Source organism: Lepus europaeus, chromosome 3, assembly GCF_033115175.1.
Source record: "Lepus europaeus isolate LE1 chromosome 3, mLepTim1.pri, whole genome shotgun sequence".
Taxonomy (NCBI): Eukaryota; Metazoa; Chordata; class Mammalia; order Lagomorpha; family Leporidae; genus Lepus; species Lepus europaeus.
In genome coordinates this window covers 99687090-99706655 of record NC_084829.1, presented here as the reverse complement: position 1 = coordinate 99706655, position 19566 = coordinate 99687090, and the positions used below count along the sequence as shown (strand labels likewise).

At 35.0% G+C, this 19566-nt stretch overlaps 1 protein-coding gene across 3 annotated transcripts in view; it reads right to left on the bottom strand.

Annotated features, from left to right (window-relative positions):
* The window catches only part of GRIK2 (glutamate ionotropic receptor kainate type subunit 2), a 727469-nt gene that overhangs the window by 237793 nt on the left and 470110 nt on the right, over positions 1–19566 (bottom strand). For all 3 annotated transcript variants that reach the window (XM_062187636.1, XM_062187637.1, XM_062187638.1), the window contains exon 9: positions 15555–15668. In XM_062187636.1, the coding sequence (XP_062043620.1) occupies positions 15555–15668 (114 nt within the window). The remainder of the gene's footprint in view (positions 1–15554; positions 15669–19566) is intronic.

Here is a 19566-nt window from a genome sequence, read left to right as displayed (position 1 = left end):
ATCAACACACAATTGATCAAAGATCTAGACCTAAGACCTAAAACCATCAAATTGCTAGAGAAAAACAGAACTCAAACAGCACAAGACATTGGCCTATGCAGACTTTTTGGATAAGACCCAGAAGCACAAGCAATAAAAGGAAATTTAGACAAATGGTATAAAGCCAAGAAGCTTCTACACAGCAAAGGAAATATAAAATAAAAGAGGCAACTGACAGAATGGGAGAAATATTTGCAACTATATATCTGATAATGAATTAATATTCAGACTATATAAAGGAGCTAAAGATACTCAAAAACAACAAAATAAACAATCCAATTCAGAAATGATCTATGGATATAAACAGGCATTTTTCAAAGGCTGAAATATAAATGGCTGACAGACATATCAAAAGATACTCAGGATCACTAAACATTAGAGAAATGCAAATAAAAACCACATTGAGATTTTACCTCACCCCAGTTAGGATGGTTATCATGCAAAAATAAAAAAAATAAGAAATGCAGGTAAGGATGTGGAGAAAAACATACCCTAAACTGTTGGTGGGAAGGTAAACTAGCACAACCATTATGGATGACAGTATGTAGATTCCTTAGAAACCTGAAAATTAATCTACCATATGACCTAGTGATCGCACTCTTGGAAATTTACCCAAAGGAAACTAAATTAGCATATGAAGGAGTGGTCTATACACCTATGTTTATAGCAGTTTAATTCACAAAAGCTAAGATATGAAACTAACCCAGATTTCCATCAAGAGATGAACTGGATAAAGAAAATGTGATTATATAAACACACACACACACACACACAATGAAATACTACTCAGCCATAAAAAAGAATTAAATTCTGTCTTTTGTAACAAAATAGATGCAGTTGGAGACCATGATGCCTAGTGAAATAAGTCAGTTCCAAAATGACAAATACCACATTTGCTCTAATTGATATATATCATACCAAAAAATGTAATGTATCATACCAAAAAATGAAATTTGATTATTGCTTATAGCCCTTTTCTATACTCTTGAAGAACCATGGTCCTTACACTTACTAGTTGTTGAATATTTATTTAGTAGTAGATTATGCTTATGATTATACAGCAAAATGACTATATCAATGCAATAATTAAAAGAAACATAAGAGAGGAATACAGTTCTCTTTCTCTCTCTCTCTCTCTCTCTCTCTATATATATATATATATATATATATATATATACACTCTTGGAATGGAGAACTGTAGGTCCAAAAATTGTTGAGATGTATGTGGTATCACTATAACATCACTGCAATAGTGTATTGTCCTTGGTAGAACTGGGTGATCAAGCTATCTTCATTTTTATTTTTGACAGGCAGAGTGGACAGTGAGAGAGAGAGACAGAGAGAAAGGTCTTCCTTTTCCATTGGTTCACCCCCCAATGGCCACTGCAGCTGGTGCACTGAGGCTGGCGCACTGTGCTGATGCAAAGCCAGGAGCCAGGTGCTTCCTCCTGGTCTCCCATGCAGGTGCAGGGCACAAGAATTTGAGCCATCCTCCACTGCCTTCCTGGGCCACAGCAGAGAGCTGGACTGGAAGAGGAGCAACCAGAACAGAATCCGGCACCCTGACCAGGACTAGAAGCCGGGGTGCTGGCACCGCAGGTGGAGGATTAGCCTATTGAGCCGTGGTGCCTGCACAAGCTATCTTATTCTTAATGTTTAAATCCATACTTAATTTTAATTCTTTAAAATAGAGCCACATGGGAATTAGGGGAACAAGGGCTTTTTTCTGATCCTAGGTTCATAGCTGAGGCCCCTATAACAAAGGACATAAGCATATAAACTTATTTAATAAAAGTTTTCTGTCACACAGGAACTTTGAGGAATGAAGATTCAAAGAAATAGATAAATTCATATATTTTCATGTGTAAGTTTGATGAAGAATGGGTACTCATTAAGAAATACGATTAGAGGGCTGGTGTTGCAGCTCACTAAGCTAATCCTCTTCCTGCGGTGCCAGCACCCTGGGTTCTAGTCCTGGTCAGGGTGCCGGATTGTCCCAGTTGCTCCTCTTCCAGCCCAGCTCTCTACTCTGGCCCAGGAAGGCAGTGAAGGATGGCTCAAATGCTTATGCCCTGCACCTGCATGGGAGACCAGGAGAAGCACCTGGCTCCTGGCTTTGGATCGGTGCAGCGTGCCGGTCGCAGCAGGCCTGCCATAGTGGCCATTTGTGGGGTGAGCCAATGGAAAAGGAAGACCTTTCTCTCTGTCTCTATCTCTCACTGTCTATCTAAGCCTGTCAAAATAAAAAGAAAAGAAATATGATTAGGGAACCAAAGGATATGATCTAATGGTGATAAACTGAGTGAAAATTAGCAAGGTCCATCTGTCAATATTCTTCTGAGTCCTTGCGTCTTTACAGATAAGAATGTTCCCTTTTACAGGTTTAGGGAAAATAAAGTGATGAACAATAGCTCTATTAAATGTAAGAATTTTTCTAAAAAGCAACTCAAGATAAGGGAAATATTCAAATGTGTTTTGCAATATTTATGGTATAAAAACTCAAACTCACATCAATCAGTCCCCAGAAAAATCTATTCAGAGAGTATTCTGCTAAAATTGTGGCATATGGCCTCTTATAAAGTTAATATTATCATTATATTTTTTACTATTTTGCTTTTTCTCCTGAATCTTAATGAAAATTTTATTGGAAAGTTAAGAGAAAGCAAACCTTTTACAGTATTAACAAGGATAGCTGCCATAATGAACACTTAGGCAGTATTTTGATTATAGATTTGCAGATAATTCTAATTATTGGCACTACAAAACTAACACCATAATTTATATAAAGAAACATCAGTACTGGAAGAGTTGTGTAACATGAAAAATAGAGTGATTATTGAAACAAACAAAAACTAGTCTACTAACTAAGGAAATCTTCCATTTTGTTTCATCAGCTTCTATTTTCTTCTTGTTATTTTGTTGCTGTAGTTTTTAGATGTGAACAGGAACATTACAAATAGTTCTTTTACAGTAACTGTCTAGCCCTCATCATCGACTTGACAGCAGGCACATGAATACCAGGCCATCTGTCACACAAGAAATCAAGCCATGGCCAAACACCACCATTCAAGAATTGGAGCCAGTAATCTCATGTTATAATTTTTACATAAACAATCAGCAGTTGTTTTTTTTTTTCAAGAAAATATGCTAAATTGCTTCGAGATTTACATTATATAACAAAATTTCATGAAAACATTGATTATGATAGTGATAAATAATAAGGCTTTTTAAGACTTTACACAGCAAAATTTTGTTAATAAGCATGATGGAAATTTTAAGTCTCATAATTGGAAAATGGTTAAAATATAGAATTTTTATATGTAAACATTAGGAAGTAAGACATATTTAAGTGCTAATTTAGTCAATCAATTTTATTAATTCAAAATAAAGCAGAAGTTCTGATTTTTACAACATATACATAAATGATGAATTTATGTTTAATTACCAAACTTGAGAAAAATATTTTAAAATCTGACAAGCTTAATGAGAATCTAGCATTATTTTTATTGTTTTTATTAGATTATTTGTATTTATTGACAAATAATAATAATTGTACATATTTATGGGGTATAATGTAATATCTTGATAAATGTATACTTTTTTTTATTTTTGGCAGGCAGAGTGGACAGTGAGAGAGAGAGACAGAGAGAAAGGTCTTGCTTTGCCGTTGGTTCACCCTGCAATGGCCACCGCGGCCGGCGCACTGTGGCCAGCACATCACGCTGATCCAAAGCCAGGAGCCAGGTGCCTCTCCTGGTCTCCCATGTGGGTGCAGGGCCCAAGGACTTGGGCCATCCTCCACTGCCTTCCCGGGCCATAGCAGAGAGCTGGCCTGGAAGAGGGGCAACCGGGACAGAATCTGGCACCCTGACGGGACTGGAACCCAGTGTGCCGGTGCCGCAAGGCGGAGGATTAGCCTGTTGAACCACGGCGCCGGCCTGATACATGTATACATTTTAATGAGAAAATTATGATAATTAGCTCCCATCACTTCATATATTCAAGATTTCTTTGTAGTGTGCACATTCAAAAGTCTTATTTTTCAAATCCAAATGCCCAACAGACACATGAAAAAATGTTCAAGATCACTAGCAATCAGGGAAATGCAAATCAAAAGAACAATGAGGTTTCACCTCATCCTGGCAAGAATGGCTCACATACAGAAATCTACCAACAATAGATGCTGGGGAGGATGTGGGGAAAAAGAGACACTAACCCACTGTTGGTGAAAATGCAAACTGGTTAAGCCATTATGGAAGTCAGTCTGGAGATTCCTCAGAAACCTGAATATAACCCTACCATACAACCCAGCCATCCAACTCCTTGGAATTTGCCCAAAGGAAATTAAATTGGCAAATAAAAGAGATGTCTACACCTCAATGTTTATTGCAGCTCAATTCACAATAGCTAAGACATGGAATCAACCTAAATTCCCATCAACAGTAGACCAGATAAAGAAATTATGGGATATGTACTCTATAGAATACTATACAGCAGAAAAAAAAATGAAATCCAGTCATTTGCAACGAAGTGGAGGAATCTAGAAAACATCATGCTGAGTGCAATAAGCCAGTCCCAAAGGGACAAATATCATATATTCTCCCTGATGGGTGACAACTGAGAACCTAAAAGGAAACCTGTGGAAGTAAAATGGACCCTATGAGAAACAATGACTTGATCAACCCTTGTCCTGACTGTCGAGGAACAACTTACTACTTTATTCCTTTTCGTGTTTTTTTACTTAATACCATTGGTTGAACTGTTTAATTAACACACAATTATTATTAGGTGTTTAAATTTAACTGGAAAGTGATCCCTGTTAAATATAACAGTGGTAATAAGAAAGGGGGGAGATGTACAGTTTGGCACATGCTCAATCTGACTTACCCCTAATGGCAGAGTTAGAAACATGCTAGGGGATTCCAATTCAATCTCATCAAGGTGGCATGTACTAATGCCATCTTACTTGTTAAAGTGATCAGTTTCAGCTCATAATTGATCATAATGTCAGGATTAAGAGACAAAGGGATCACATGAACAAGACTAGTGTCTAATAATACTAACTGATAGAATTAAAAAGGGGAGAACAATCCAACATGGGAAGTGGGATATACAGCAGACTCATAGAATGGCAGATGTCCTAAATAGCACTCTGGCCTCAGAATCAGCCCTTAAGGCATTCAAATCTGGCTAAAAAGCCCATGAGAGTATTTTAGGCATGGAAAGCCAAGACACTCTGTCAAAAAAAAAAAAAATGACCTAAATGAAAGATCTCTGTGAGTGAGATCCCAGCAGAAAGAATGAGCCATCAAAGACGGAGGTACCTTTCTCTGAAGGGAGGAGAGAACTTTCACTTTGAATATGACCTTGTCTAAATGAGATCAGAGTTGGTGAACTCAAGAGGCTTCCATAGCCTTGGCAGCTATGACAAGAGCCTCGGGTAATTACTGACGTCATAAATAAGAGTGTCAATTGTTAAACCAACAACAGGAGTCACTGTGCACTTACTCCCCATGTAGGATCTCTGTCCTTAGTATGTGCACTATGTGCATTAATGGTATAACTAGTACTCAAACAGTACTTTTTTGTGTTTCTGTGTGGATGCAAACTGTTGAAATTTTTACTTAGTATATACTAAATTGATCTTCTGTATATAAAGATAATTGAAAATGAATCTTGATTAATGGGATGGGAGAGGGAGTAGAGATGCAATGGTTGCGGGTGGGAGAAAGGTTATGGGGGAAAAAGCCGCTATAATCCAAAAGTTGTACTTTGGAAATTTATATTTATTAAATAAAAAACAGATTTTTAAAAAATATATGCAGCAAAATTTTGATCTCAAAAATAAAAAGGATCATATATTTAAGGAAATTACTTGGCAATAAATTTAATACTACTAATAATTGTATTGCTTTTCTGTTCTTATATTATTGTAAGTGCTCTGGAAAAATACATAAAAACTGAATTGGATATGCCATAAAAATCCAGCTCAAAGTTATAATAGATGATAAACAAAAACAATAAGCAATGAGTAAACATAAATAATCATAATAACAGCTGATTTTTATTTCTCCATTGACAGGACATTGTTATTTTATTTCTTTTTCTCAGACTCTGTCATTTCATCAAATACTGTGTTTTTACTGCAATAGCGCTAGAATTATCCTGCCATTTTCTGAATTGTAGTCTTTCAATTTCCTTTATTCACTGTGGCTCCTATAGTCTGAATTCTGCCATCTCTAATTTGCATTCACATCAGAAGTCATTGGTGAACTACAGGTTCCCACAATTTGAAGTGAGGATACCAGTAGGAACAAGTGAAAAATGCTAGCAGTTATCATCAGGAAAACAGTGTTTTTATGAAAAGGCAATGCTAAAGAATACTAGTTTGTGAGGATCAAAAACTACTGATGAAGAAACCATTTATATATAAACACTTTTCCTGGAAACAACCCCATTTCTATATCTCAAAAAACTATTAAAAAGACACTCTCATAACAACCTTCTGGATATAAATTAATAATTATCACAATATGGAGTTTAGGATTTATAGTGCAGCAGACAGGTAGCATAGCTTAATACAATTTTAATAAACCATGTTTCTTATTTACCTTTTATTTAAAAATCTTTGTATATATTTAAAACTACTTGAAAGAGTGGCACATACCCACGCACATATTAACACAAAGAGTGAGGATCGGGGGGGAGAGAGAGCAATATCTTCCATCCACTGGTTTACTTCCCAGAGAAATCTTAGTTCCACGGGTTCACTCCCCAAACGCCATCAATAACCAGAGCTGAATCGGACCAAAGCCAAGAGCACAGCACTCCATTCCACAGGGGCCTAAGCACTTGAGCTGCCATTCCCTACTTTGTAGGATGCTTTAGCAGGTTGGGGATTAGAGTAACCAGGTCATGATCCTGCATTTAGATGTGAGACAAAGGTGGGACAGCATCAGCTTAACCTGTTGTGCCATAAAGCTCACCCCTACTTTTTTTTTTCTTTATAAAATTCAAGTATATTCTGAGTCAATCTAGAAAAAGTTCTTTCTTTTTGTCTTCCTTCCTTCCTTCCTTACTTCGTTTCTTTCTTCCTTTGCACGCCTATTAAGCAAAGGCTTTCTTTTTTCAGGACATCCTGATACACACACAGAAATACTTTAGTATACTATGAAGGGATAATCGCATTCTTAGTTGCTGCAAACTATGTTTACTTTCTTTCAGAAGAATAACTTCAGAGAATTAGCATAATGTACAAAAAAAACTATGTCTTTGTTGGCCATAATTATCTTTCAAAGTAAAGTTTCTATTTTTACTATGTAACTACAGAAAATCTGCTAGGATTTGAAAAGGCAGGAAGAATTTCTTTCTTCCTGAAGAGTAATAGTTATTTACCTGAAATTGCAAAGAATCCTAGAGAAATAACAACTGTGTGATTCAGCTGAAGTCAACTCCCAAGAAAAAGAGTAAGAATTTTGCTAGTGGGGGCTAGGCACCAACATTTCAGGCAAGTTACTTAATAATGTCAGAAGACTAGCATATTCCTGCTTGGGTAAAGAAAATATTGTCAAGTATCAGTAACTGGTATGCTGTTGACCTCTGCTTGACTGAATCGCCAGTTTAGATGAGAGATCTTGGATATGACTATATTACTGCTGTTATTTGTCTTTTGGACATTAAATTTTTCATTTGCTAAATTAACAAGTGAAGAGAGTAAAGAGGAAAAAAACCTGAAGTTCAAATCAATCAAATGTGCCATTTGTGCTATTCCATTAAAAGGTTTGATGGGAAAGGAGACTGCACCTATTAGCTAATCTCCAAACTGCGTTTCCTCTTTGAATCTAATTTATTATCCTTTTACATGAATAATCAAGATTTGAATGCACAAAAGTTACTGCCAAAATTTCCATTCATAACTGACTAAATAGAGCACATTATCTCTTTTCCCAAAATTCACATCAAACACAGCAGCAATGCTAACACCCCTGCCTCTGTGCTTTTAACCTTTAAGTCATCATCCATCTATCTCAATAGATCTTGGTCCCATTCAACACATGCCCCAAGAAACCTCATTCCTGATTTGTCAGTGTTGTCATTTATTTATTCTTTCACAGAGGTAGGGTGCCTCTCAAAGAAGATTCTAAAAATAATCTTCCATTCAAAAGTGCCCACAAACAATATGTCAGTCATTCATAATGCTTATTGATTCACTTCTTTGTTGAACTGTTATAGAAATAGCCAACATTTTTTTTGTACCATAATTGTGAATAAGGGTTCCAAAGAAGCTAAGGTATCTAAGAAAATAAGTCTATGGCCAGCATGAATAGAAAGGAACCATAATCAGACATTATAAATTTAGAAGAGGAGCCAGTGTTGTGGCACAGATGGTAAAGCTGCTGCCTCTGACACCGGCATCCCATATGGATGCTGGGTAGAAACCTGGCTGCTCCTCTTTTGATCAAGCTCCCTGATAATTCTCCTGAGGAAGCAACAGAAGATGGCCCAAGTGTTTGGGCCACTTTACCCATGTGGGATATCTGGAAGAAGCAGCGCTGGGCTTCTGGATTCAGTTGGCCCAGCACTGGCCATTGCAGCCATTTGGGAAGTGAACAAATAGTTGGAACATCTCTCTCTGTCTCTCCCTCTCCCGCTCTGCCACTCCTTCTCTCTCTGCAACTCTGCTTTTCCAATAAATAAGAACAAAATTTAAAATAAATAAAAATAAATAAAGAAGGATGAAATAAGCTAAAATTGTGTGTGTGTGTATCTGTGTGTGTGTAGTAAAAACTGAGGTTCTAGTAACTTAGAAGGCTTAAGACTTAAACCCTAGTATTGTTTAAATTATATCTAAATTCACATCAGAATTCATAACTTTCTATATTTCCCTTTCTTTATTACTACTAGTATCAGTAGATTTAAGTTTATGTAGCTAATATGGAGTATGTCTATAAAATATGTGAAATAAGATACTTTTTAACTGAAATACATTGAATTATCAGAGCAAGAATAAAAGAAATGCAGTGCCAGGATAATCCTTGAAATAGAAATAACAATATGATGAGAAAAGGTTTGACTGCCTTTGAACAAGCTGTTTGCTAGAATGAGGTCTGAGGAGATTTTGTGTTGTAATGAGCCTCTCTCATCACACATATTACATTAAGGCAGTACTTGCATGCACAGACCTACTATATCTGCCTTAAATTATTTTGGTCTATTTCCACAATGCAGGTATAAAACTGTTTAGAAATGGTGTAGAGGTTTCTAAAGATGAAAACGTCTTTCTTTGTCAAGCTGGCACGTCTGCGTTTCCAAGCCCAAATGCTATGCAACTCTCGTAAGAACTAGGTACTTGACAGTATTTCTGTGACAATGAACAGAGAAGAATCAGAGAGACAACTTTTGCAGTAGCAGATTTGAAGCCCTAGAAATCTGCTTTTGTTGGTATTATTGGAGAAGCTGAAAAACCTTTTAGGGGGAGATTTGGTCACTTTTGGCTTTTGTGCCATGATCCTTTCCATTGTCCTGGGGAGTTTGCTCAAAGATAAGCCTCTCTATCAGTGAGCTGTGACAAGAAAAGCTCTACAAGCCTAAGCAAGTAAACTGGATACTATAATATACAACCTTTCACAGAGTGTTGGGGGACAAAAAATAAGAATGGGTTACAGGTGCAAACACATTTGTTAAATTCACTAAGCAGTTGAGAAGAAAGAACCTCTTTGACAGTAAATGCTTTTCTCAAAAAAAAGATAACTAGTGCACTTATTTGCATGCTAAAGTGGTACTAGTCAGCAAAGGAAAGAACATGCACAGTGGCATTTAAATGTTAGTAATCTTTTGATGGACTAAAATCAATTGTTATCCCAGAGAAGCACAGTGGGAAACACTCAACATATTTAGAGTCAACTGAGAAAACCTATTGGAAATCAAGAATTCGGAGGGAAAACAGCCATTCCCTATATGCACTTTAATAAATATTCAGTCATTTGATTGTCTCCATAGCTAGAGAATCCATAGCAGGAACAATGAAAAGACCAGACCATAAATTGAAGCTATACAGCATGTTATTCTTAAAAGTACTCTCTAGCTCACCTAGAATTGGTATTTTGTTATGATTTTTGGTGACTAGGAATTCATTACATTTCAGCAATCTCTATGTAATGAATGAAAGCATCATAAATGAAAATGTGATTCTGAGGTGGATATTTTTAGTTCCACTGAGGATTAAAAATACAAGAAATATGGGAATTTTATAAACAATTGAATTTCAAAGAGCAGAGAGGTAATATGGGAAATCACCAACAATATTGAAAAGAGGACATGAGTAGACTGAAACACTAGGTATAGAACTGTAAATTTCCAAATCATAAACTTTAATTCAAAACTAAAAAAGAAATTAATCATTAAAAAGAATGTTTAATGGTTTCTGAGGTGAATTCACTCCCTAACAGTACTATGTGTTGCACCCACACATGTATTGGGTTTAGGTGGTGTTGTTGAACTGAAGGAAGAACTACATTTGTAAATAATCCCAATTCTAAAGAGAAAAAAAATAATATATGCTCGAATACTGTTTTAAGTGTCAGAGAAGCTGAGGTTTGGGGTTACAAAGTCTGGAAGAAAACTGAGTGCTAAATTAGGAGAAAATAGAAACTAGAGACACAACCCATCCAATAAAGACTCCAAAATCCTCATCCTTAGTAGATAATGCCTTGGTGTTCGGGGAAACACCCATGACAGCATCACATTGCCCTAGCTTATGTGGGACTTCTAGATGTTAAACATTGCTTTAGAATTCTAAGTCAAGACACTATTTTGATCACAAAGCACAATTACTCAGCTTTTCCATAGTGGGACACTAGAAATTTCACTTAGTACCAGTTGCTCAAGTTGTTAAAACAGATTGATTGTGAAACTTTCTAGCCGTGTGACCATGAGTAGATTACTTAGGCAATCAATCTGGACATCAGCTTTCTCACTTTTAAAATGGTATGCACAATGGTATAAAGCTCAAAACGTTGTTAGGTTAATTCAGTGGGAAAAGTAATGTGCAGTGCTTTGAACTATGTCTGACAAATAGCAGGAATGAAATAAAGCTTGCTTTTTGTAGTTAACCAAGTTTATATGTTCATAAGTGGATGAAGCTGAGGAACTCAGCCCCAGTCTGCATAGAGTGTTTTCAATTTTGCAAAATTTCTAAGATCTATCCTGTGTTAGGGCTTTGACACATGCTGTTCTCTCTGCTTAGTATACTTCTTTTACATTCTTTACCTTGTTAATTCCTTCTCATTGAGCCCAATCTGTCAATTTTACTTAAAGTCCTAACTTGACTCACACTCTTGATCCCCAGTAAAACTCAGTATTTGTATGTCTGTGTGTGTATATCCCTGTATCTATGCATATGAATTCTCCATGTGAATCCTTGCCAATTTCCACATAGATAATGTCTATTATGTTCAGAAAGATACAGCTCGTGGTGCAATGCCTGATAGGTTATTCTAATTTAATACATAATTGTTAAAGAAAAGAATGAAGAAATAAAATTAAATGAATGAGTCAATCAATAAGTAAAATTTATGACAAATAGAATTGTGATTACCTCACAGATAATGCTAAATTCCAGAATACTTCACTTTAAAAAGAGACACATTATAAAACTGTTGAACAAGACTCACAGATGAACTTCTCTTTGACTCACTCACATAATAGAGACATTGAAAGAAATGTCATTATTCATAAGATAGTCAGTATTTCCTCTGAGATTTTCTAAGAGAGAAAAGGAAAAAAATATCCAGACCATAAATTCAATGCTCACAACCTACAGACATCTTCTGATATGATTGTTGTTATTAGCCCTTGTTTGTACTCCTGTGGAACTGTGGTATTCCTGCATTTTACTTGTTAAATATTATGGTTAGTGTTAAACTAAGTCTGTGATTACAGAGTGGATTGAAATAATGTCTTCGCAAAAATTAAAGAGAACAAAAAGAAAGGAAGGAAGGAGGGGGACTGAGGGAGAGAAAGGAAGAGGGAAAGAAGTATGATGATCTTCCTAGAGCTGTATCTATGAAATACATGAAATCTGTTTTCTTTATATTAATAAAAAATGTAAATGAATACCAGTAAATTGCATCAAGCAAATAACTTACATAAATAATCTTCTCTAATTTGTTCTTTTCTAAATTCTGGAGACTTGGTAATCAGAATATTTCTTTTTTTTTTTTTGCTTGGAAATTCAGCTTTCTTTTTTTTTTATTTTTAATGAATATAAATTTCCAAAGTATAGCTTATGGGTTACAATGGCTTCTCCCCTCCCATAACTTCCCTCCCGCCCGCAACCCTCCCCTTTCCCGCTCCCTCTCCCCTTCCATTCATGTAAAGATTCATTTTCAATTCTCTTTATATACAGAAGATCAGTTTAGTATATATTAGGTAAAGATTTCAACATTTTGCCCACATAGCAACGTTTGTTTTCAACTAATATAAAAATAAAGTACTTTTATTTAATCTTTTCTTAAAAAAGATTTATTTATTTATTTATTTATTTATTTGAGAGGCGCAGCAAGAGAGACATGAGAGACAAAGAGGGTTATCTTCCATCCGCTGATTTACTACCGAAATGGCCTCAACTGCCAAGATTGGGAGAATCCGAAATCAGGAATGAGGTACTCCATTGTGTTCTCACACATGAGTTGCAGAGGCTCAAGTACTTATGCCATCATCCACTGACTTTACAGGCATATTAACAGGAAGCTGGGTTGGAGGCAGAGTTCTAAAGCAATGGTTCTAAACTAGCACTCTGACATGGGATGCTGGCAGCACAATGCCAGCCCCCTCATTTTTATTCTTTTAGGAACATGTGAATCTTTTAGAAATAAGCAGTGTGTCACATTATAAAATATAAATAACCTCATTATTAAAGTTTATACTTAGTGCATGCTTCATAGTTGATCTCACATTTTAGTTATATGGAGTAATTATCCAAGTAGTACTTGTGAATCCTGGTTATAGATCAGAATTACTAGTGGTACTTTAAAAAATGAAGATGTTCAAGATCCAAAACCCAGAACTAGTGTTTCATATGGTATGAAGTATGTTTATTTTCTTAAAGCTTTATGGATGGCTCTGAAATAAATCTAAATTAAATACAGTTCATATGCAGATAGATGTAATATTGTTCATGATTTAGAAAATATCTGAATATTTCTTACAAAATGACCTTGAGTAATTAAGCAAGATTGAGAAATTATATAAGTAATCTTAATTACCTGCTTTGTTTGCACTAGAAGATTATGATAATCTGCACACTTGAAAATATTTAAATATAGATATTTGAAGTGAAGTTTCTTTACTTCCTCTAAATTTACCGTTCAATTAAATACCATTTATTTAATTTAATCTGACAAATATTTGTTTACTGCTTGCTATGCCTATGGCAGTTTTCCTGACACTGAGAGGAATGTGTAAAATTTTATTTTTAGCCTTATACAGACTCATGTCAAATGCAGATGAAAACAAGGGCAAATTATGTAAAATTAAAAAAAGCAAGTGAAGTATCATGACTAGATATTGATACATGTAGTGCACAATCTTCTACCTCCCAAAACACACTCAATTCCATGGACAGATAAGAGAGTTCATAGAGCACATAAGTATTTGACAGAGGTCTATAAAGATATGTAGGATTTGCATAAAGAAATGAAAAGAACTGATCAAATGTTTGGATCCATAATAAGTGATGTATTTGGGAATTTGTACCAGGAAGGATATAGAAAGGAGTGTAAGGGTCAGATTGCTGTGGTGCAGATGTCCTCTGCTTAGCATTCTTCACTCTCTGAGCAATGTAGAGGTGCATGTGATGTAAAAAGACATACTCAACTTCTATGCTTCTAGGCAATGTTCAGGGATGTTTTTGGAAAGAATATACACATAAAGAATAGCATAGCATTAATTCTAAATCATATTAAGTATTGACAAATATTTTTTAAAAAATATTAGAAATGGAGAGAAACATATCGTAGAGACAGGTAACACTGCTTATCACAGTAGTTGGCTAATGGGTTACCCTGGGTCATTTAAAACACAGATTTCTGGAAAGAGAAGTGAAGATAGAAAGGTTGGACAGGACAAGCCTATAGAAAGCTTGCAATTTCCAGGCTTTTAATGGTTTACATGTATTTTCTAAAGATTTCTAAAATTAGAGAAATAGAGAAATGACAGAATTACATTTGTGTGGTGAGGTTAAGGGTATGCCACAAAGGGATAAGGTTATGAACAGAATGGATGGCTACATGGTTACTGCAATAATTCCAGAACAGGTAATGAGAACCAGTGCATACTGCCAAATGGACAAGCATGAGAACTGTATTAGTGTCCTGTGAGAACATAATGTCAGAAGAGTGGGGTTGAGTTGGTGGATATGAGAGTTATTTTGGAAAAGAAAGGAATTGATAAAATTAAGTTGAACAGAGCCTTGCAAGTTTGGATATGATACATAGGTAACAAGTATTTACTGCTATAAAAAAAGGAAAAATCCTTATGACTTCCATCATTGTCATTTCATGATTATCAGTTTCATTGCATTATAAAAAGTCTTTATCCTAATTTATTTTATTTTGACATGCTTACAGATATGATATATTTTGCTGTTACTAAATGGACAAGAATATGAATTCATCCTGGCTTGATTCATTACTGTAAATCTGTATAAATGCAAAGAATTGTAGTGATTTGTTTTTTAGGTTAATCTCACATTCTTACTGGCTATGTGGAAAGACACAAGGACATTGATAAACTTCTATATGTAGAATACTGACCAAATAATATATAAGCTCCTTGCTTATCTTAAAATTCAAATTTTCCTTTGCAAATAGCATAAGTAAACATTACTATACAATCTAATGAAAATACATAATCAGAAGAGGGAAAAATATATAACATCACTATTAATTCTATTGGTGGTAAAAATATTTCTGGCTTAAGAAAGCACTTGCTATTCTATTTCATTGGAAATATTAGTAAAGTAAAAGTGCTTTTCCAAGATGAAAACAATGAAATTGAAAGCAAGGTTAAAATAAAATTGTAAAGGAAAAAAATTCTGAAAAATAAATGTCTTGCCCCTGAAATAAATTTGCATTAAATAAAAACAAAAGTAAAGCTTCATTTGGCTCCCTTCTTAATTGTATTTATAAAGCTCATTCCAAGTATTTTTTTCAAATCTTGACATTCGTAATTCTTCAATAGTAACTAATTCCATAAAAATATAAGGATTTCCAGTAATATATAAAATGGTATAATTAATTAACTTAAACAGTCCAAACATTCATATAATTTATATCACTGAAGACTATGAAAACCATAACTATATTAACATTGACTCATTCATTATACAGTAATTGCTAAATAACTGTAAAATATATAATATTCTGTTTATTAGTGCTCCAATTAAAATGTCATTTTATATGCACTTCCATGCTTATATAAATCTATGTAAAATTAATAGAAAAATGAATACTTACCAAAATGGTGGTAACAATCAAAGAACGATTGGATAAGGAATCTGTGATGTTGGCTGGTTTTCCCTTTTGACTTTCTGTCATATTCAGGCCACTGGCAGGATCCCAAGTTCCAATCTATAAAATAACATATGTACTTCATAAATTGTCCATCAGGCACCTGGGAAAAAGTACTGAAAGAGAAAGTTAAAGCTGCTAACACTTATTATCCACATCTGCTGCATTATCTGAGGTCGTTACAGTAAAGGCTGCTTGTTTTAAACATGATTCACTGCTCTGTGAAGTGTGTCCACTGAGGTGTGACATTAAAGAGCAAAATGATCCTCTGCACCTCTACAGACAGTGTGGGAGCTTAATTTTCCATTCAAACTTTTGTTCACCAAGATAAACCACATTTGATGATACCTTGACAGCTGGCTAGAAGCTCATGAATAGGATATATCTTTCACTGGAATGGATCTATCTATCTACACATTATAAAGAAAACATGTATAATATATGGACAAAGCTAAAAAGCAGAGCAAAACCTGGGGAACCAGGATAAATTAACAGGTAAAGAAAGGCAGTCATAAGGGAGGAATGCACTGGTACTACATATAACCCCAGTAAGGCATGATCTTATCCAGAATTATCTTGGTGCTTCTAAAACATATCTTTGCAGCTTTTAAAATATTCTCAGAAAGATTACAGCAAAAGATTATAACAAATCTTTTTGGATAACTCATCCCAAGGCTTCCTCGTATACTTTATTTAATATGAGTTTTAATTAACTAATTCCTTCTGAAAGATTAGCTTATACATTTTTAGTGTTCAGACATTTTATACCCATTGAACACAGCCTAAGGTTAATAGAGACAAGCCTCTGGAAGACATTTATAAGTTCAAGATTCTCCCAAATACACAGGCAGCTGCTTTGTTAGCACCTACACTACTGCACTATCACATAACAGTATGCATCTCTAAAGGAAAACAGAGAAAGACAAAAGTAGATATGAAATCAACAGTTCTTTTCACTCAGCTTCTCAAATGTGTCCTTCATGTTCTCCTAGCCTAATATACAATTAATTTTCCTCAAAGGAAATGATAACTATTAGTTTACCTTTAAAATAAACCTCTCTCTCTCTCTCTCTCTCTCTCTCTCTCTCTGTCTGTAACTCTACCTGTCAAATAAAAAAATTTTAAAAAATCTTTAAAAAATAAAATAAACCTCTGTGTCTGGTGTATGTTTGTGTATGTCTGCCTCCCTCTATCACTTTGCCTTTCAAATTCACACAAAATTGAGTAAATAAGCATATTTTTAAAAAAGGAGAGAGATAGAGATATCTCCCATTCACAGATTCATCTCCAGTTACGGGCCATAGTCAGGGGCAAGGGCAGGCCAAGGCCGGGAGCTGGGAAATCCATCCAATTCTCCCCCATGGGTGACAGGGACTCATATATTTGTCCCATCATCTCATGACTCCCAGGATACACATTAGCAAGAAGTTGGAATCGAACCCAGGCACTCTATTATAGAATGTGGGCATCCCAAGTGACATCTTCTAGTTCAAATGCTCACCACTGTGCTTGCATTAATGAAAAATAATTTAGCAAATATTCACTCATTATCTGAACAGAATTATCTAGTATCATTATCTGTCAGTTGCTTTTCTAGTACTATTTGAATGGAGGATTTATGGTTGAAATCTTGTTTTAATAATCTATAATTTCCTACAATCACATACATTAGTTCACCCCTTTGTAAATCTCATGCTTCTTAGCATAATATTATGAAGTTTTACAGATTTCAATGGTTTTGAAATTTTGAAACAAATAAAATTTTGCATATTCCGAGATTCTAGAAAGTATGATTCAAAGCTTTCTATGCATTAGGGAAACTGAAACCAATGTTTTTTGTTTTGTTTTGTATCAATGATAAGCATCACAGATTAACTGAAGAAAACAGTTTCTCTTTTCTATTTCTAGAACTAGTATTTTATTATGTAATTTGATCAAGTCTTTTAAGTACTATTTTTCAGTTATTAAATGAGATTAATGTATGCAAGCACTTAGACCTTAAGGAACTGTTTTATGTGTGGTGCCTCTGCATCCTGATTTGCCAGACACTTCAGGTTTACCACTATCTTCCTCGTATAAATATAAATATATATATATAAATAATATAAATAATGTCCTCTGTACACAGAAGACAGATAACACGATTTGAAAGTATTAAAGATTGAACCACCAATATTGCTTTATGAGGAATAAATGAAAAAGAAATCATAACATGCTTATAAATATGTTGTAATCATTCTAACAGTTATTAAATACATTTTGCCTATATACATTGTGTGAATTTTCCACTACATTAAAAATTAATCTAGTCTATAATTTTAATGATTATATGAACTGAACATCATATGAACATATTATGATTTATCTATCATTGTTGCAAGGCTTTACTTTATACATTTATTTATAAATATTTGCCCATGTATTTTACTATTTAAAAACTATATTCTGGGGCTGCCACTGTGTGGGTTAAGCCCTCGCCTGCATCCCATATGGGTGCTGGTTTGAAAACTGGCTGTTCCACTTCCGATCCAGCTCCCTGCTAAAGTACCTGGGAAAGCAGTGGAAGATGGTCCAAGTGCTTGGGCTCCTACACCCACATGGAAGACCCAGAAGAAGCTCCTGGCTCCTGCTTTGGATTGGCCCAGCTCCAGACATTAAGGCCATTAGGGGAGTGAACCAGGGCATGGAGGATTGTCTCTCTCTTTCTCTCTCTGCCTCTCCTCTCTCTCTGTAACTCTGCTTTTCAAATAAAATAAATAAATCTTTTAAAAATATATATATTCTGAGAATTAGAATCACTGAGCACAAATAATGAGTTGATAAGAATATTAGCACACATTGTTAAGAGTATTCTAATTATTGCTGTACTTATTGTTTTCCTTTCATGATAGTTCCAAAACAACAATTGCCTTTCCAAAAACTCATTTTTATTTTTAATAATTTGATTCATGTAATAAGATATATTATAAAGGTTTATCACCACTATACCTTTATTTATATTTTCATTCAAATTGATTGTTTTTACCTAAACTTCCAGTATCTACTACTCATCATGCTCCTCTTGCTCCCTTTATTTTTATTTGCTGATAAATCACCATCTACATTTTCACTCTCAATACATTTTTTCTTTTATGCATGTCTTTATAAGCAGCTCATTATTCTCTCTGTCTCGCTATCACTCTGCCTTTCAAACAAATAAATGAATAAATTTTTAAAAAGATAAATTTATTTTGGCAAAATTTAATGTTGAAATCCATGCATAGTTTTTCATAATACACATTTTCCATGAACTTTTTGAAGATGCCTTATATTTAGAGCGACTTCATAGTGCTTGGTCTTTTTTTCTTTTTTTAAATGCACTTAATTATTTGATAGGCTAAGTTACAGACAGAGAGAAGGAGAGACAGAGAGAGGTTACTCATCCCTAAATAGCGGCAAAGGCTGGAGCTGGGCCAATCTGAAGCAGGAGCCAGGAGCTTCTTCTGAGTCTCCCAGGTGAGTGCAGAGGTCCAAGTAACTTGGCCATTCTCCTCTGTTTACCCAGGCCATAAGATGAGAGCTGAATCAGAAGAAGAGCAGTTGGAACATGAACTGGTGCCCATATAGGATGCCACTGCCACAGACAGAAGCTTAACCCACTATGCCACTGACCCTAGTGCTTGGTCTTCATTACTTCTTTTCTACTTCTGAGATTTTTTGAGCAACAGCTTTCACTGTGAAGATTTGGGAGATTGTCAATAAACATTTCAGTCCACTAATAGGTATTGTCCACTTTTATTTAAACTTTCACTATCACATTCTAAAACCAATATGGAGCCAAAAAAATAAATGACATTTTTTTTACATTTTAGGCTTTTATTTAGTGAGAAAGATGCATAGGAGAGTGAGAGCTTTATTGAAGACAGAGAGAGATAAATCTGGGTTCATACCGAGCACCAGGAACCAGCCACGTGGAGGA